We start from the raw sequence: 21,165 nt of genomic DNA on the forward strand, positions 1-21,165 counted from the left end.
ATAGACCAACTCGCCCTATCCAAGGCAACGTGTCCATTTAATAAACGGGTTCATACACTTAGCCACTTTTATAGAGAGTCTTCCGTACTACTTTACCTGTTGGGTTTCCAGGGTTTATGATGACAATACATCGAGGTGTACAGTGTTTCCTTGCCTCATCTATCGACCTCTGAAGTTCAGATACATCCAGCGACCAATTATTGGCCTCGTCTAAATAGTAGTTGATCTGCAAACCAATTCAGAATCAATTCCAGAATTAGATGTTAATTTTTGCATTCGGGGATAAAGAGTAAAATTTGTTTTTACCCTTACATAGATGTATATTAAAGGGAAGGTACACATTTAGTAATTGTCAAAGACCAGTCTTCTCACTTGGTGTATCCCAACATGAATACAATAACAAGCCTGTGAAAATTTGAGCTAAATTGGTCATCGAATTTGGCAGAAAATGATGAGAGAAAAAACACCCTTGTTGGACGAATTTGTGCGCTTTCAGACAGGAATAAAAGACTTATGGCTAGAAGTCTTTTATTATTTTAGTGAGAAATAACCTCTTTCTCAAAATCTATGTTACTTCAGAGGGAGCTGTTTCTCAAAGTGTGTTATACTATCAACAGCTCTCCAATGCTTGTAACCAATTCAGTGGTTAAGTTAATATTTGTTTTGAGTAACTACCAAACGTGTACCTTCCCTTTAAGCAATGCATAACTACTTTCCTCAGTTCTGTGAAAAAATGGGCAAAACACTATAGAGGTGAGTGACTGCTTGACATCTACATGTAGCAATGCATAGATCAGGAGTTCCAATCAAACCTGGGTGATTCGACTGTGGAATTCCCACAGATCTAGGGAAACTACTGAGTATACCGTCAAGGCAGTTTATTATAACGCACGACTTGACCAGTCCAGTGGTTTTGTGTTTTTCAATTAAATATCTTTGTACTGTTTTAAATGATGTTCAAAAGTTAAAGGCAGTGGACACTATTGGTAGTTACTCATAATAATTATTATCATAAAACCTTTCTTGATTATGAGTAATGGGGAGAGGTTAATAGTATTAAACATTGTGAGAAACAGCTCCCTCTGAAGTGACAAAGTTTTCAAAACAGAAGTAATTTTCCACGAATTTGATTTTGAGACCTCAGATTTAGAAGGGTGTTTTTTTCTTTCATTCATATCTCACAACTTTGACAACCGATTGAGCTCAAATTTTCAAAGGTTTGTTATATTATGCATATGTTGAGATACACCAACTGTGAAGACTAGTCTTTGACAATTACCAAAAGTGTCCACTGTGTTTAACTTCCCAGAAGTAAGATTGAAATCATATCTTTAATATGGAAAATTGAATCAACACACCGTGTGTACAGTTGAATGTTAAATTACTCGTAGTACAACACTTAATAATTATCACAACACATCTGGCCTAGTTTGACTTGATGGCTTTGTACAGTGTAGTGCGTATCTTGGAATACTAGAAGCAGCTGTTGTGCCTACAGACTATATCTTTACTATCTTGTCTGTTAGTGTATACTATTAACTTGGAGAGAAGAAAGTCTTCCGTTAATAACATCACAATAATTTCAAAAACAATTTTAAGACTGACTATTCTTTTGACAAGTGTATTCTGTCTAGTGCCTTCTAATGGTCTATTTCCTCCATTGCTTTGAAGTGTTTAAGTTTGCGTTCATGTAATTTTCTATTGAATTTTGAATTGAATTAATGTTAATGAATATGCAATCTTCTGATGTCTTTTTTGTATTTTGAAATAAAAAATACACGATCTGTCCATCTACAGGTACATGTAGAAATATTTCTCCCTTACCTGGACGGCATTTATTTCAGCTAAGGTTGCAGAGTAGAGTGGATATTGAGGGATTGGTATCATCACGCCACTCTTCTCTTTACCCTCTCCTGAGACCAGCATCTTTAGTACACACTGTCAGAAAGAGAAGAAGAACAAACAGAATCAAATACAAATAATTGATCAAAGCATACGCTTTTGCAAACTACCTGGGCCAAATTTCTTAGAGCGCCAAGGTAGGGAGATGGATGCAACAACACAAAGTAGCCACAGCAGAATTCCAATAAGAATGCTTATATACAAAAGGACTTTTATTACAGGCGGAGTAAAACGCAACAAAGATGGCGATGTAAACAAAGACAAGCCAGCGCAAGAGGGCGCTATAACAACTACAGGCGGAGCTACTAAAAGGCCGAGTCACACTGCAGCGAAAACGAAAAAGATAATGATAATGGAGCAAAGAGAACGCATTATATTGGTTAAATGAGCGTGTGCGTACTCTGCGATAAGCAATTCAACCAATAAAATGCGTTGTCTTTACGTCAGGATCATTATAGTTTTTGTTATCACTGCAGTGTGACTGCAGTAATAAAGCACACTGGTTACCAGCCAAACTACCATGGTATCCTGCAGATTTGTTTCTGCTTAAAAAGCTCTATAAAATTAGGACATGTTTAATCTCCATGTTGCTCACTCATGTTTCCATCTGTTGTTATTTCCATAGAATGTTTTATTTGTGCTGCTTTTTCTGCTGCTTTTCCTAAGCTTCCAACTTCTTCACTTGCAGTTACAAACACAAGTAAAACAGGGCAAATCGAACTGGGCAAAAGAATTAAACGAGAATTGTTCCAAGTGTAATCCTAGGTTTGTGTTACGGCTCTTACCCTAATTGCTTCGCTAGCTCCGGCTGACAGCATAATGTTATCAGGGTTGCTAGGGATACCTCCATCTCTCCTCTGGATATAATCTGCAGCATCGTGTCTGATCACATCCAGACCGGTACTGTCACTATAAGAACCTGACGACACACAACAAAAAACACATCTAGTTCAGCGGCACGTATTATATTATTAAAAGAGATTTCTATCCTTCAAAGGCTTGGACATTAATGGGTGGCTGCAGTGTTTTTTTTATTCATTTAAACGATTAAACATTACTTTTTAAACCTGAATTTTTTAAATTTTTTTTATTATTAAATGCGCAAGTATTTTAAAAATGGTTTTCAAGAGATTAAACGTTTGCATAAACATGACGTCATGTCGGTAACCCGAGCCGTCGGGCACCCTGGCTGTGTGCATATAGAGACTTGTGCACTGTGTGGCCTGGTACCTAGGCGCGTGTAGTTAGGGACCAGACTCTTTTTGCCGACGATATGTTTGAATTCCCGACGAGACGTCTATGGTAGGGGCGGTAACAATCCACAAAAGGGTCATTACGCAAGTCAGAAATAAATGACAGCAAAATTAACTGTTTTATTTTAATTCACTGCAGCATCCCTTTAAATGTATAGACCCTATGCACAACCCGCAGCACACATACACACGCGTCTCCTGTCGGCCATTTTGTGGTAACGAATTTCCCCCAACAAGACAGAAATGGTAGATGCGCATTGTTTGTAGATGCGTAAAACACGTGTACTATCCTTTTATGCGTGTTTTTGACACCCAAAATAGCGGACAGGAGATGCCGAGTATGTGCGCTGTCCGAGGTGCATAGGGTCTATTGGTAATTACATGAACTCAAAATAATTGTTAGCATAGAAACTTACTTGTATATAATTACTGTGGTTTCAACCATTTGTACATATCTGCCTTTTCACTTTGTCAAGTAATCTTTATGTTTTTAAAGTATTGTATGTTGTATAATTCTCTTAATAACTTTATATGGAGCTGGTCTACTGTTGTAAATGCCTGCAAAGGATGATTAAAGTTTTTTTAATTGAATTGAAAACGAGCAATCGAGAGCTGTTGATGAAGTATAAAATTATTGTGAGAAACAGCTCCCTCTGAAGTAGCATAGTCTTGAGAAAGAAAAAATTCTCACTCAAATAATAAAGTCTTCAAACCTCCAAGCACACCTGAAAGTTGCTAGACAAGGGTGTTTTTTTCCCCAATAATATCATGCAACTTTGATGCCTATATTATTTTGAAGGTTGGTATCTTATTATTCCCCTTTATTATTCTCTTGTAATGTTGTTCCAGTGAAGAAGTATTTTAAAAAAAAAATCTAATAAAAAAATAAATACAAAAACTCCCCTCTTCGCAGGTAAACATTTTATAAAAATTTGTAATATAATACAAAGGTTAAAACTTGTACTGGTTGGTTTAAACCACCACAGATTCCAATCTATCTGTTTATTTTAGATACAGATGTCATGACCCTTATTGTTATCGCTTCACATGTTAACAAACTCTATGTCGTAACATACAATGCAATTACCAAGACGACCTAATAGACACTCAAGATAATGCCGAGCCTGGTTCCAACAGTCAATATCACTGACAGCGGGTCCAAAGAACAAGAGCTTTTGATAGGGGCCCTGTCTGGATTTTTTCCCAGCGCGTGGAACGCCAGGTAAAAGGCCTACCATCAGCATTGCTGCTTGCTAAGTTTCTGACAAATTTCTCAACCTTGACAACCGGGCCAAAATTTCATAAAGCTGCTTCTAAAATCACAAAAAGCAGCCAAGCACAACAAAATTATGCTTATCACAAAAAGCAACTAAGCATAACAAAATTATGCTTATCACAAAAAGCAACTAAGCACAACAAAATTATGCTTATCACAAAAAGCAACTAAGCACAACAAAATTATGCTTACTAGAGTAAGGGCCACGTCACACAAGGTAATTTACAAGAAACCAGTTCCAAGCAATCTCCAAGAAGGCAAGGCATTCACATTTCAATGTTCACATATTTTTCTTGTTGATCGCAAGACAATGTTTGAAAAAAGACTTGTGCCCCACCAAAGTGATCCTGTGGCGCTAGCATGCACTGCAAATGGTTACCTCCACGTTGTCTGAAAATGTTGCCTCGTGTGACAAGGCCCTAAGGTTGCATGTACCGGCCAAAACACTATGTTACATAGTACAATTTGTGACTGGTATCCTGCTCATATCTGCTTATATAGCAGAATTGTGCCTTGAAAGCAATATTTTCTACTTTTAAATCAGCTCTATGAAATTTGATCAGGCAGCAGAACAATGCTACAAATATGAAAAAAACTAACAAATTCAACACTGTGTCGAGAGTGAGACCACCTGCCGTTGATTTCACCAAACTCTTCCAAACTTAGGATTAATCTTTCAAAGGACTAAGGACGAGTTCAGTTCCGTATCCGAAGACGTTAGGACGCATTTAACCCATCCTAAGTTAGGACGGGTTACTCGATCTAACTTGAGATAGGATTAATCCCAGCGTTTCGTGAAATCGGCTGCAGACTTGTCCTGTCTTAAGTTTACTGGCCCAACACTAAAACCACCAGTCCTTGGGACCGAACATCCAAATAACTTTTGCAAGGGTCCAGTCTAGGGTGGGATTTGAACTGGGGTCCACAGAGGTGAAAGGCAGAGAAAGAAACCATTGAACCAACCAGGGAAGGCATTTTAAATACTTCTTACACACAGCGTACCTATACTTCCTCCTTTGCAAGAATGAAGGATTCGTCTGGCTCTCTCTTTGGCATCTTCAGGGAAGTTCTTATCTTCAAGTAGTTTGGGATATGTACAAAGGGCAACCACCTAAGCAAAAAGAAAATTGAAACAAAAATTGTCAACAAACTTTTTTTGTTAAAGGAACGTTACAGAATTGGTAAGAAACAAAAATCGTGAAGATCACAGATTTACATAAAACTTACACGGTCTAATGATGATAGTTGAAAACATCCCTTGAAATATTTCTGTCTGTTTATTGCTCAGTGAGCGTTTTATTCATTTTTTTTTTAGCACCGATGCAATGCAAAATTTGTAATCGGTTTTTCACTATTCTCTCGTGATAAAATAACAAACCTGTGAAAATTTAGGCTCAATCGGTCATCGGAGTCGGGAGAAAATAACGGGAAAACCCACTCTTGTTTTTGCATGTTTCGCCGTGTCATGACATGTGTTTACTATGAATCCACAATACTCGATGTCGAGAATTGATAATTGTTTCAATGTTTTCTCAAAAAGTAAAGCATTTCATGGAATAATATTTCATTTACCTTCTGTAAACCCTGTAAGTAATTTGTAAATCTGTGAACTTTTATTTTTTTTTCTGTTCCGAAAGTGTATAATGGCTTTAAGAACAAAAAGCTTGAAAACCACTGATGTAGCAGTTATCTAAAAGTTATTTGTGTATATTTGAGAATCGTTGTGTCAATGATGAACAAAAAGTATTTTCAACTAAAACTTGCTTATTGCCAGATAAAATGCCTGCCATGCAACTTTTGTTACTTAACGCAACTGCATAAGTCCACTTTCGCAACATTTATGGCGTAACTTACGCCATAAACGTTGCACAAATAGACATACGCAGTTGCGTAAAGTTTCGTGAAATCGGCTGCTGAGCCGAACGACCCTGCAAGGTTTTAAACTCTTTTACTCCCATTCATAAATGCCCTTTTGTTAAAAGGTGAAACAGCTTCACAATTTTAGACAATCTGCCACTTGTTTTTTGCGATTTGGCGAACTTTGCAAATTTTCAAAATCTTTTGCAAAGAAATCTTTTGAGAAAATGTTATATGTGCTGTATGGTGTGAATAGGCACATGTACACACACATTATGCGATGTTTACTAATAGCTATCAATTGCGTTCCGCGTAAGTTTAGTAGGCGTACATGAGCTGACTGCTCTCTACAAATAGGAATAGCGAAACTCTCTGGGGTATTTATGAATAACTCTTAATATTCAAGATGAATGTTTTTAGCTACCTGTGGTGTGGGGTTTACAATTCCTTAAACCCATTACTTGGCTACAAGTAATGATAACAATGCAGAGCAAAAGGATCTTCCCTTCAAAAGGATCTTCCCTTGGTTTTTCCCTTAACATTGGTTGATGGTATTTCCAGGAATACCATCAACTTCCCGTCCCACAAAACCATTCCAATTGAGGCATCCCGGACATGTAATCTATGGAAGGGAACATCAACACAATGGCATTCAGCTCACTGTAGACATTTCTTTGCTTGGCTGGTCAAGTACTTACTGAAAGCTTGCCTTAAATCCCCAAACCACAAAAGACAGCAAGTTGTAAACAAATGTTCACAGATTATCAAGAACAATTTGATTTAAGTATAACAAATGTACAGTTACAACAGAAATCACAAATCTTGCTTTGCAAAACATGCTGACATTGTTTTCATGTTTCAGTTTGATTCGCTGATTTTTAATGAGACACAGATAAGTAGGATTTGAAACTTTGCTTGGTGGAAATTATACAATATAGAATGGTTTGCGGTAACACCATGTAATGACTATATCTGGGCCCCATTTCATAGAGCTGCTAAGCACAACAATTTGCTAAGCATGAAATTTCTTCCTTGATAAAAACAGGAATACCAACCAAATTTCAATTTTTTGCATATTCCTTGTTACTGGTATTCAGCTGTTGTTTGCTCATCCTGAAAATCACGTTAAAATTCGGTTGGTAATCCTGTTTTTATCAAGGAAGAAATCTCATGCTAAGCAAATATTTGTGCTTAGCAGCTCTATGAAATTGGGCCCTGATGAGTTGGGGTGGTTCTGAAAAGAACTGTTGGTTTCAACTCTGAAAGACACAGATAGCTTGCTCAGAATGCACAATGCAGGATCACGTTAAAATCCTGAAAATCACGTTAAAATTTGGTTGGTAATCCTGTTTTTATCAAGGAAGAAATCTCATGCTAAGCAAATATTTGTGCTTAGCAGCTCTATGAAATTGGGCCCTGATGAGTTGGGGTGGTTCTGAAAAGAACTGTTGGTTTCAACTCTGAAAGACACAGATAGCTTGCTCAGAATGCACAATGCAGGATCACGTTAAAATCCTGAAAATCACGTTAAAATTTGGTTGGTAATCCTGTTTTTATCAAGGAAGAAATCTCATGCTAAGCAAATATTTGTGCTTAGCAGCTCTATGAAATTGGGCCCTGATGAGTTGGGGTGGTTCTGAAAAGAACTGTTGGTTTCAACTCTGAAAGACACAGATAGCTTGCTCAGAATGCACAATACAGGCATGATATTGGGTCCTTGGAAAATAGTAGGAGTATTCTATCAAGTACATTACAAGGGTTGACCTACATTTGCACACAGTGTAGACTTTAATAGACATTTCAGGCTTTCATTCACATTTCATAAATTTTTCTGATTTTCCCCAAGGCTAAACAAATCAGATATCAGGTTAAAAGTAGGAAGACTATCATGATGCCTAAACAATTTTCAATAGTTGCTGCACATAATTTGTTGTGGCAGTGCATAAATTATGATCAAGTAAATGAATCAGTTGACAACATCTGTGTTAGCCAGATGGTTTGTCTGGGTGTCTTTTGGACACCCTGATTTATCTGTCATTTACATGTAAATTATGTACACAAGTAAACACTTTGGACACAGTTTTAAAACTTCCTGCAAATTTGGATACCCCTTTACCAAATCTTGGCTAAAACCTTGGTTGACACAAGAAACAAAATCCTTACAAACAATTCATTCACTCAAAAAAAAATACTTCTTTAAATTTGGCAGATGTTAATCCATTCAGCAAAACTAGAAAAGCTTAAAATAAATGTAAGCCAACTTGTAGATAAGACCTGCATGTAACAAAAATCGGAAGAAGAAGAAAAACCGTCACTGCATAAATTTGTGCTGGTAGTACAACCGGAAACCATGAAATATTAAAGCAACTGCTGCCAGGGAAAACAGCCCGGCAAAATCGTTTGCTGACATTGTAACCAAACTGTGGTTTTTGTTTACAAGTCTTGTACTGGCATGATATTTGCAGGCCTGATACTTCACGGAGGCAACGAAGGCGATTGCCTTTCTGTGTCCCCTGGTCATTGCCTTGGTGCCCTTGAAATGCTCCTGTACAAACTTGCAATTTCATCAAGGGTGCCCTTTACCAAGAAGAAAATGCCTTGGTGTCCTTGTCCTTTCAAAAATGAAGCATACAGCCCTGTATTTGGTCCTTGGGGGGGGGGGGGGGTAGGAATGTTGTATTTGGCTGGCATACATGCACACATAGTGTAGAAGGTAATAAATATTTTAGGAAATTTAATTTAAAAAAATCAGATTTTTTAAGGCCTAAACCAATCGGAAATCAAACTAACAGTGGCTTCATATAAGATACATGTAGGACAAAAATCATGCATTATGTGCCGAGTATGAATACAGGCCTGTATGATTCGTTTTTGAAAGGGCAAGGGCACCAAGGCATTTGGTTCTTGGTAAAGGGCACCCTAGTGATGAGGAAATTATAAAATTATACTGGGAGAGAACTTCAAGTGCACCAAGGCAATGACCATACCAGGCATGCACTTTACCAACAAAAAAAGGAAATTACAAAATGTCAATGATTTTGTAAAGTGTTTTTCAATTCTGAATGACAAAAGTGAGAATAAAAAAAGGAGAAAATCAGCTGATCTGAGGAAAAGGTTCATGCCTGCCATATGGAGGCAATCACCTTTGAACCTGTGCCTCTGTGAAGTATCAAGCCTGTGCCTACATGTACCGTTTCTGTATTTATTTTACTTAATAAGGATGCAATGACATCATCTGATGAATAATCAACGGTACCCACGTCAGCAGCTGTGTAGTTGACCGTTACTGCGATCAATAATTGGTAAACATCATCCTGCATAGCACCAAATCACTGACGCAATCCTACAACGGTCTGCATACACGTACTGTACATGTACGTGGGAAAGTTACTGACGGAATCTGCATCTGTGCACATGTTTACTACACTAGTTCCACATTGTAGAATGCAGAAACAAATACACACATTACTTTACATAAAACATTTTGGACTAAATAAAACTACATGTAGGTTGTCACCTTAAATGTATAAATTTTTGGAATTTTTCTAAGTCAATTTAGGCCTATATCTCAGTCGCCAAAAAAAGGCGACCTTCTACTATTTTAATCAAAACAAAGCATTCAACAGTATTTAAAAAAAAAATGATTTGAACCAACAACCTCCAAGTTAACGTGCAGGCACCCAACCATTTGAGCTATCTACACATAGCGTTCTCCCTTATTATTGTCAATAAATTTGTAAATACTGTTTCGACTGCATGGCTCCCCATTATTTGGAGAGCCAGTCACAACAGTTGACTGCTGCCATATAGCCGGGGATCACACCCAAGTTAACGATACAACTTGGGGAGCAAGCGGCAGCCAGGGGATTACCTTTTAAAGGCAGTGGACACTATTGGTAATTACTCGAAATAATTATCATCATAAAACCTATTCTTGATTACGAGTAATGGGGAGGGGTTGATAGTATAAAACACTGTGAGAAACGGCTACCTCTGAAGTGACGTAGTTTTTGAGAAAGAAGTAATTTTCCACGAATTTGATTTCGAGATCTCAAGATTTTGAGGTCTCAAAATCAAGCATCAGAAAGCAGTGAGACAAGGGTGTTTTTTTCTTTCATTATTATCTCGCAACTTCAACGACCGATTGAGCTCAAATTTTCACAGGTTTGTTATTGTATGCATATGTTGAGATACACCAACTGTGAAGACTAGTCTTTGACAATTACCAATAGTGTCTACTGTCTTTAAGTGATATCCACATAAAAATCCAATATAGGTTTCTAGTGAAAATAATGTAATCAGAGCACGTTCATAGTACTGTAGGCTTATTAAGATTGCAGCAATCAAAATAATCAAAAAATATTTATTAACGGGGTTTTCAAATGCTACATTTTGTTGTAGGCCTATTTATTTTGACTTTGACTTTCAACAAAAGTTTGTCAGGGGGGTTAACTTAAATATATTAGCGCCCAGAAAAGAAGAAAAAACTTTTTAAACCTACTTGAGGACCTTCCAGGGTAGTATGGATGAACAACAAGGGTCTAAGGTTCAAAGTGCCAAATGTCTTTTTACATATTTTTTTACCAGTACACAAACACTTTAAATGTGTGTCACCTACAATAAATAAGAGCATAGACAGTGTATTGTGTAAATAGGTATCTCTCACAATGAGATTTGGATATTGGTCCACTTGGCAGAATTCTGAAGTGTGGCACTCCTTGGAATCGTGCCACTTTAGTTGAATTGAATTGATTTTAAGCGACAACCTTGATCAGTAACCCCAGCACCCACAGCAATTGCCATGGTGCCCTGTGCATTTGCTGTGGTGCCCTGTGTATTGCCCTGTGCATTTGCTGTGGTGCCCTGTGCATTTGCTGTGGTGCCCTGTGCTTTTGCTGTATTATGGTCACTTGCAGACTAATGATAGTGAAATAAAATTTCTTTGTTTTCATGCGACCCTAAAAACGTCCCCACAACAATTTCGGCCTTGATACATCATGGCGGCAAAAACAAGACCCGAGGACCAGTCACACTTTCTTGGTCACACTGGCCAGTTCGGTGTTGAAAAGCATTATGATCATTCAATTTCTACCACATGTGGGTTACATAAAGGCTGTGCTAGTGAAAATGACAACCAAACTGGCCCGGCTGGCTAGTCGCTAAAAAATTAAAGGACATTTGCCCTCAAGGTCATGGTCACTGCCTTGGTGCCCCCATTCCAGTATGCTTTTCTACATATATCTCCCTACATACATGTAGTACATGTAGAGGTGCCTTTTACTATCATGCAAGGACAAATTGCTGAAGGAACAAAGTATCACTCAGGTAGGTCTGCTGTTTGGCTTTTGTTTATTTTTCTCTACAGCAGCAGACATAGACTGCTATCACTGACTTTTCCCTTTGATACATATTGCAGAGTAAACAAGTAAGCGTTTTACACAAGATATCGAATGGTAATTGGAGAATGCATCATTTTGTTGACACTGTTTTGCGCAGACGTCACATCCCATCACGTACTGAAACAGTTCATAGCAACGCATGGCAACGAGGATCTGACTTCTAGAAAGGTTAAAAAGCATCCGTTCAACCATTAACGAAAATATACAAAGCGATTTCACGCCTGTAACTTATCTTGTTACGGGATCTTGATCATCGCATTTGTGGATCCAGTGGGAACGGGGTCTAAATGAACAGAATTGTACACTGGACCACTACTGGTCCCAAAACACGGAGTTCAGTGTCAGGCCAGTATGCTCAACTGAACATCCTAATCTCAAAATAATGATGTTGAAATGTTGATTTTGAGTCTCCCACATATGGTTGAATCCTGCCGAGTATCATCCATAAAACAGAAGGTCGTGTCGTGGCCGGCAGAGCGGTTAAGAACACCGGATTCAAGCTCTGGGCCCAATTTCATAGACCTGCTTAAGCACAAAATTCTGCTTAAGCAAAAATATCTATGCTTTGTAAAATCGGATTTCCGGCCAAGACTCCACTACTTGTTATGCCAAGTAAACAACAGCTAAACACCAGTCACAAGCAAAGAATATGGCATGAAATTTTGGCCTGTAACATGTGTAAAATACGCAAGCTATTTCTGTGCTTAACCAATTTCTTTGCTTAAACAGCTCTATGAAATTGGCCCCAAGTGTTTGATCAGCAGAGTGTGGGTTCGAGTCCAGGTGGTGACACTTGCTACATAAAGTTGGGGAGGTAGTGCTTTCTGCTGTACAGGCTAGGCTTCGGATTGATGATACCCAAGCCTACATCGGCATGGACTGTAAAAGGGGTAACCCTGTTTCAGCCCTAGGAGTAGGTGGCAACAACCTCTGTACAAAAAAGTTGTAGCCCACACCTTGAAGTGGCCTTCAGGCCTGGTGTGTCTGGCGACTTACATTTATATAAAAAATATATATAAAAATCTTCTCTTAGTTTTCTTCAAACGAAACATTTAAGATGATAAAACTGAGTGATCATTGTGATTTTAGTCCCTTTTCACAATTTTGATTACAAATAAAATCCAGGACCATTAAAGATTATTAACTACATGTACATGTATGATGAACTACATCATTAACTTACCTGTCTGAGGAAGGTCAAAGGTTTCTGGCCCATGGCATGTGCATCTCCGATGTTACACTTGACGATGTCTTTAAATGGTTTGATAGCACCCTGTATGCAAACAAAAAATGTCATAAGAATCTACATTAGTAAAGGATTGAAAAAGAGGATTATTGAAGCCTACCAATTCAAAATCTGAAAGTTATTTTGTTTCACTAGACTACGACTCAAATTTTCAGGGTACAAAGTATGCAGAGCTCAAAATACACCTGCCAACGTCTTTGAATGCAAAATAAATCGTCAACAGAATCTACATTAATAAAGGATTGAAGAATCTAGGAGTATTGAATAGGGCCTACTTATTAAATCAGTTTATGCAACTTTCTAATAAAAGAGGAAAAGGCCGATCACACTTAACTTTTGTACAGTGTGTTTCAGTTTTCTATGACACTGTTTTGAAAAGAAAAAGAGGAAATCAGCTGGCAAAAGTTTTCACCTGTTCAACATCAGAAAGATATTTGGTTTTAATCTGGCTCAAATATTCAACCTGGGTACAAAATGCATTAAAGCAGAGCTGAATATACCCACTGAAACACTGACACGAGTCCAGTAAATATATTAGGAGGATAAAATCACAATTTAAAAAGTTCTGCAGCCAAATGTTTTACAAAAACATACTTTAAAGGATTATTTTCAATTTGAAAGTTAAAAGAGAAATATTTGGCTTTTTAAAACTAAGGGGTCATGGATCAAACGCACAAGAACTAGGGTGAGGCACGGTGCCAAAAACAGTTCCCCCCCCCCAAGCGTATGCCACTGATGCCAACATGGATTGGCAGATTTTGAATATAACCAGTTCAGTAATTTTTGTTATCACTGTTAAATTAGTTGTAAAATAAACTTTGATCCAATGTGCAATTTCCAGAATGAACACAAGATCTTAAAGGGGTCAAAATGAACACAAGACCACAGGCTATCCATGTATGTACGTATCATGTAGGCCTATGAGTTGGGCCAGTATTAAACACAAAACGGAACAAGTTGGTCTGAGCACTGTACTTTTTAAATAGAATAGAATAGAATAATGTTTTATTGTCACTTGTAAAAAACAAATAATAGTACAGTGAAATTCGTTTTGGTTTTGCGTGTCTAAAAATATTATGTTATATACAAATACACTAAAAATTAACCATTTACAAAAATGCATGGAAATATAATATAAACAACTCTGAAAAGTATTACAATATACAGGCGAAATACGAAAGATAAAAATAGTACGATAGAATTAAAACCAGAAATAGACATTCATGATTAAAACCTGTCATTTAGAACACGAACAGCTGTGGGATAAAAACTCTGCAAAGTACGGTTTGATCCAGATTTAATTGAACGGAAACGATTCTTAGACGGCATGGGCTGAAAGAGGGAATGTGCTGGGTGAAACTGGTCATCTACTATAGAGAGGGCTCGTTTTTTAAAAGTTGTATCATTTTGCATTTTTATTACTGTCAGTACTGATCATCTGTGTTGTTTCATACCGTTCTTTGTAAAGGCTTTTTTAGTTTCCCTCCTGAGGGTTAATAAAGTTTTTATCTAGCTACGGCCTACCGCCTAATCCACTTCTAACCAATACAAGAAAGTTTTTACAGCCATTAATTTTAAGAGCTGAATATTTAGCAAACGTACGCTTCCATTTTTAACTTTACACTTTCTGTTTGCGTACCTTTTTGCACCAATACAGAAGTTTGCATTGAACAATTGGAAATTAAATTTTTACAATAGTTTCTGCTTAATGTCTTGCATCTGACAAAGTAAATGTATAATTTAGCAATATACACACAGTCTGCCCCCATCCATGTGTCCCATGATCATTTAAAGCAATGGACATCATTGGTAATTGTCAAAGACCAGTCTCGTCACTTGGTGTATCTCAACATATTATACGCATCAGATAACAAACCTGTGAAAATTTGAGCTCAATTAGTCGTCGAAGTTGCGAGATAATAATGAAAGAAACAAAGCACCCTTGTCACACAGAGTTGTGTGCTTTCAGATGCTCGATTTTGAGACCTCATATTCGTGGAAAATTACTTCGTTCTTGAAAACTACGTCACTTCAGAGGGAGCCGTTTCTCACAATGTTTTATACTATCAACCTCTCCCCATTACTCGTTACCAAGAAAGGTTTTATGCTAATAACTATTTTGAGTAATTACCAATAGTGTCCACTGCCTTTAAATCCACTGTTCACAAGGGACATAAGTGATGGACGCATGAGAGCAATCACTTTACACGTATACTGTTTGTAGAGCACCGTAACCACTATTATTTATAAGCTCACTCTGCACAAAATTCAGCTAGGAAAACATATTAATTTATCAGTCTAGACTAAAAGTATAATCATGGAATTAGCATTACAATATGGAGGCCATGGCAATATGGAGACAAATCATAATAAAACCCACACTAATATGGACGACTACCGTTCCAATATCAGAGTCAGACATTAACTCTACTGCTAGACGTTGGCTAATACGACCAGGTAGCAAAACTAAAATGTCAACACTTAAGTTTTCAACGCAAAAACATTTTCCTTTTCAACAAATTTATTGAGCATCTTTTCTTAATTAACATTCTCTTGCATGCTTGGTAAAAATTTTCCTGCAAGTTGACCAACCATTTAGTCGCATGGGTTGTGATAGTGGCACAAATGTGCATCGTAACTACAGTCATACAATAACTGATATATTATCTACTAAACTATGCAATTGCATGCATGCGTGTACCACGGTTTGGATTTTAATTTATTGAATTTATTTTTTTAAACAGTCTAGAGCAGGCCACTGGACTTAAAGGCAGTGGACACTATTGGTAATTACTCAAAATAATTATTAGCGTAAAACCTTTCTTGGTGACGAGTAATGGGGAGAAGTTGATGGTATAAAACATTGTGAGAAATGGCTCCCTCTGAAGTGCCATAGTTTTTGAAAAAGAAGTAATTTTCCACGACTTTGATTTCGAGACCTCAAGTTTAGAACTTGAGGTCTCGAAATCAACTATCTAAACGCACACAACTTCGTGTGACAAGGGTATTTTTTCTTTCGTTATTATCTCGCAAATTCGATGACCGATTGAGCTCAAATTTTCACAGGTTTGTTATTTTAAGCATATGTTGAGATACACTAACTGTGAAGACTAGTCTTTGACAATGACCAATAGTGTCCACTGCCTTTAAAGGCAGTGGACACTATTGGTAATTACTCAAAATAATTATCAGCATAAAACCTCACTAGGTAACGAGTAATGGGGAGAGATTGATAGTATAAAACATTGTGAGAAACGGCTCTCTCTGAAGTGACGTACAGTGTAGTTTTCGAGAAAGAAGTAATTTTCCACGAATTTGATTTCGAGACCTCAAGTTTATAATTTTTTTGAGGTCTCCAAGTCAAGCATCTGAAAGCACACAACTTTGTGTGACAAGGGTGTTTTTTCTGTCATAATTATTTCGCCAATCCGACGACCAATCGAGCTCAAATGTTCACCGGTTGGTTTGTTATTTTATGCATATGTTGAGATACACCAAGTGAGAAGATTGGTCTTTGACAATTACCAATAATGTCCAGTGTCTTTAAACAGTTGAGAGCAGGCCGCAGGGCTTTACATTTTTCAGGCTGCCCGAGGGTTGGTGGTTTTAGTGTGGGGCCAGTAAACTCATGACTGGACAAGTCCAGCCGGTAATCTTTGTGTTTTTCAATTGAATAATAAAACAACACTCAGTGTAATATTTTTAGGAAAAACAAGAGATGACTTTGAGTCAGTCAGTCTGATAGACACCTTTCCAAAAGACAGAACCTTATAAAGTGCCATTTGGGTGCCATATTTTATAATTTATGTAGGTGCCGTTTATGTCGTTGTCAGGTTGTTTTGAGTCTGCTGGGTGGGTCACTAGGAACAAACACAAAACCAAGTTCACTCACCACAGTAAGTACGTCACTCTAATTCCCAGTAGTGAGTGGGCAGTATGTCCGGCTGGGACATTTATGATTAATTAATTTTTTCATAAACCACTTTGGGTCAAGGTTTTATGCCTTAGTTCACGGAATTGGTCTACTAATCATCAACCAAATCTCAGTGACCACTTAAAGGGGAGCAGTTTACCAGTTCAATTCAATGATAGTCTCTTTTGACTGAGTACCGTGACATATTTCTATAATAATAATGATGGTAGACTAGACGCGTATTGTTTGGAGGGTGTGTCCCGTGCTGTGCATATGGGTCATAGTGCTCAACTTTAACACTAAGAGCGCAGGCCCAAGGCCAGTGATTTTAACATCAGACCAGTAAATTCAAGACCAAACAAATCCGGCAGTCAAGTGTTTTTTTTTTCAATTGAATAATACCCAACAGTGTAACATCTTTAACAGACACAAATTATGTTAAAATGTTGACTTTGATAAATAATAACATTTCAATTCCTTTGAGTAATTAAGTAAAGTTTAAAATACACAGAATTATACAAATGCAATTTAGACCTTCAAAAATAACCAATTACAGTGTAACATTGCATGTAAAGCCAGATTCATACTTCCTGGGAATTTGATGTAAATTTGACTTGAATTTGTCGCCACAATTATATTTTTGCTGCGATATTCACAAGAGAGTGGAACACATTTCAAGCCATGCGAAGTTTTCGTTGCGAATTTGTGACGTCAACATGTGATCGCATTCACATTCGCAGGAAGTATAAACCGGGCTTGAAACTGGGTCAGGAAGTTTGTTCTCCACTTGACTGTGGTCTTGTGAATAAAATTCCGGTTCAGTTAACATTTTGAGCCAGTCACACTTCACTGGTTTGGCTGGCTACCCTGTTCAGTGTTAAAAAAGCATAATTTTTTAAGCTTAATTTACAGTGTGGGCTAGAGAAAAACAGCTGGCGGACTAGTGTAATGAAGTCACTGAAAAAGTTATGGGGAAACCCTTGACAAAGGATTAAAGAAACACCTTGCCTTGAATCGGTCGAGTTGGTCTTTGAAAAGCATATATGTAATCGTTTGTAATAGAATGCATTGATTAGAAAGATGTTTTAAAAGTAGAATGATTATAATGATCCACACAAGTATCACTTGAAATTGCGTGGTTTTCCTTTTACCTTATTGACAAACACAGTCGGCCATTTATGGCAGTCAAATTTTTTACTCCCATAAATGGCAAACCGTGTTAGTTCGCAAAGTAAAAGGAATACCACACAATTTCGAGGCAAATGTGTGTGGATCATTGTATTCTACTTTTTAAACATCTTTCTACCCATATGAATTTTATAATAAACGCTTTTTAAAGACCAACTCGACCGATCCAAAACAACGTGTTCCTTTAAATTCAGGTCTACATTGTATGAGTCGTTTTTGAAAGGACAAGGGCACCAAGGCATTTTCTCCTTGGAAAAGGGCACCCTATGACTACGAGGAAATTGAAAATTTCTAAAAGCATTTCAAGGGCACCAAAGCAATGGTTATCTGTTGTTACTCGTGCATCTAACACGGTGCATATGTGTATGTAACTCAAAATATTAAACTGACTCTTGACTGTGATAATGTGCCTGATCTCATGTCAAACATCTAATTAGTTTACAAGTCTGGGCCAAATAAAGGAGTAGGTTGTATTTGTGATTAACCCTGGTTTATCAAGATAGCTGTTTCATAAATCAAAGAACATCATTGGTCAAACTGGCAAGAAGCTTTCAGTTTCAAGTTGATCCTCAAGAGATTAAACTCCATAATTATGACTGCTACAATTCATAGAATCTTAAACTTAAGAAATTTTCAATCAACCGGCTAGACTTCCTTGTTCATCGAAAAACAAAACAAAAAAATTGTTAAGAAAACTTTTGAAAGCAACAAAAGAATAGATAACACACAATAAATTTAACATCTATTATATCGTTGCGGTACCCACTGCCAAAACATAGGAGTCGAACTGCCTCTAGCTGCCGGGCAACCTCGGTAGTCTAGTTGGTAAGACACTGCTCTAGAATTGCGGGGGTCGTGGGTTCGAATCCCACCCGAGTAACATGCCTGTGATATTTTTTCACAGGACTCGGGAAAGTACTGAGTATACAGTGCTAACACACATCGGTGTATGGGTAAAAACCAAAATTAATATTCTTCATCCCCGATGCAAATTTATCATCTATTATAACACACAATAATATTGTTGCATTTAATTTAAGGCCACTTCATAGTATGTTCATGCTTAAATAATGGAAAGTTCCACCGCTTATTTATTCTACTCTAGATTCAAAAAATAATGCTTGCATCAGTTCAGAGCATCGAATTCAACATCTGGTGGTTTAGTCAATGGGGGAGTGGGTTCAAATCCCAGTCATGACACTTAGTGTCCTTGAGAAAGACACTTCACTTTTATTGCTTCAGGCATGATATTGGGACCAGGGTCCTTGGGCAAAAAGTATGAATATTTTATCGAGTACAAGGACTCTTTAGTTAAATATACATTTCAGGCTATTTAATCACAACGTTTCAGATTTTTTCCAAAGGAAAAGTAGGACAAATATCATAGCTGATTGCTTCTCTTCACCCAGGGGTATAAATGGGTGACTGTCAGGGTAAAGCTAAAGGTTGATATATTGTGTTTCAAAAAGCCTTTTGGAGTGCCATGGCAACCCCACCCCTTAACCTGGGCTGTATACTCTCCAGGGAACAGATAAAGATTACAGGAATGTTATTGGCCAAAATGATCAGGGCACTCATGTAGTGCTCGTTGACATGTTACTGTATATAAGGCGCTTTATAAAAACTGTTTGTTATTTTTATTGTATATGGATGATTGTTTGTCAATTGTTGTCAGGGATTTGATACATCAATCATCGATACATGCTGAAGTTCAACCCAACCAATTGTGCATCTGTGTATCTGAAACATTACAAATATTACAATTTCGAGGATGAATAATAGTCTGTTGGGTGTGTTATTCTGTTGGTGTGTTACAAATATTGACTGCTTGTACTCAATCTACGGTTAAAACTCCGACTCCCTCTGTGATCCCCGGACCAGACCGTTCCATTTTCCATTGGCTGCGCCTCGGGAAAAAAGAACGCTACGGACATCACCTAGGGATCCGTGATAGCTCGAAGCAATTTGTATTGACCCATTTCACCTGACGTCATCATCAGAATAATCTTGGATGCGCCATTTTGGTGGTCAGTGTCAACGTGTGTTATTCCATGGTTATTCAGTGAAGTGCGCATTTTAGGCGACGCGGCGTTTACACGTAAACCTATTGACCACCAACATGGTGAGCGTGCCACCAGTCTCCGCGTGTGACGCGCAGGCAAGGGGTCAATACTACTCTACAGTGAAAAACTGGAGGACTTCTGCTGGCCAGTCACAAAAAAGTACAGGCAACCCCGTTAACTTTCTCATTAAACATTTTGAAATGAATGTACCCGGGTGTACCAATCTTGGAAAAAAAAAGTCAAAACAATTTTTCCAAGTTTAAAACATGATTTGATGAAGCTCTGTTTATTGCAAAGCTTAATTTGTAATATTGTTTTGAAGGAAAAGTTTCCGTATGGCGCCACCACTTTTTCATTCGAAATAAAATAATATAGTATCTAATTTACCTGATTGATATATCCCTTTTTGTAAAAATGAGTGAAAAAGTGGTGGCGCCATACGGAAAGTTATCCGTTTTGAATTCTGATCTCACTTAATTAATTCATTTGTGTCATGTCAACTAGTTTGGTTTTTCTCCATATGGTAACTAAATACAACTTAGAGTTAGACTTTGTTTTAGTATATTTTTGTTTTTAAAAAATGTGCAGTACTATACTATTATTACGTAATGGTATTACTAACTTTTTTGTAAACGGATGTGTCCCACAACAATTTAAAAATTATGAGCAAGAAACAATTTTATCGTAGTTAGTTTGCACACTCTTCATGCTCTAGTACTTGGCTGTGATAACTTGTGATAATTAAATTATTTACACCCAGTTATTAAATTACACTGTCTACCTACACACAACAGTGACAGCTTATCACGAGATAGATATAGATATTAATTATCATTTATTTCTGTATCTGTATAAAAAGTGTATTAATGAGCCGGCAAAAAAATGTCTAAAGACACATCACACCAGCTTATTTAGTTTATTACTGAATGTAGTTGCATGGGTATGGTATGCAATAATAAAACATGGCCCATGGGGAGTTTGATGGGTATCACTTATCGGTGTTAAAATGAAGTATGCACACACACACACGCAATGGGGTGAAAAATGTAACAAATTAAGCACACATGC

General features: G+C 37.4%; 1 protein-coding gene across 1 annotated transcript in view; it reads right to left on the reverse strand.

Moving 5' to 3' along the window:
- LOC139934907 (alanine aminotransferase 1-like) overlaps window positions 1-21,165 on the reverse strand; it is a 30,415-nt gene that overhangs the window by 8,580 nt on the left and 670 nt on the right. Inside the window, exons 2-6 of the mRNA XM_071929327.1 lie at window positions 12,871-12,960; window positions 5,434-5,542; window positions 2,688-2,821; window positions 1,825-1,938; window positions 97-226 (exon numbers count right to left, since the gene is read on the reverse strand). Coding sequence (XP_071785428.1) covers window positions 97-226; window positions 1,825-1,938; window positions 2,688-2,821; window positions 5,434-5,542; window positions 12,871-12,960 — 577 coding nt within the window. The remainder of the gene's footprint in view (window positions 1-96; window positions 227-1,824; window positions 1,939-2,687; window positions 2,822-5,433; window positions 5,543-12,870; window positions 12,961-21,165) is intronic.

This window comes from Asterias amurensis, chromosome 3 (genome assembly GCF_032118995.1).
Source record: "Asterias amurensis chromosome 3, ASM3211899v1".
Lineage (NCBI taxonomy): Eukaryota > Metazoa > Echinodermata > Asteroidea > Forcipulatida > Asteriidae > Asterias > Asterias amurensis.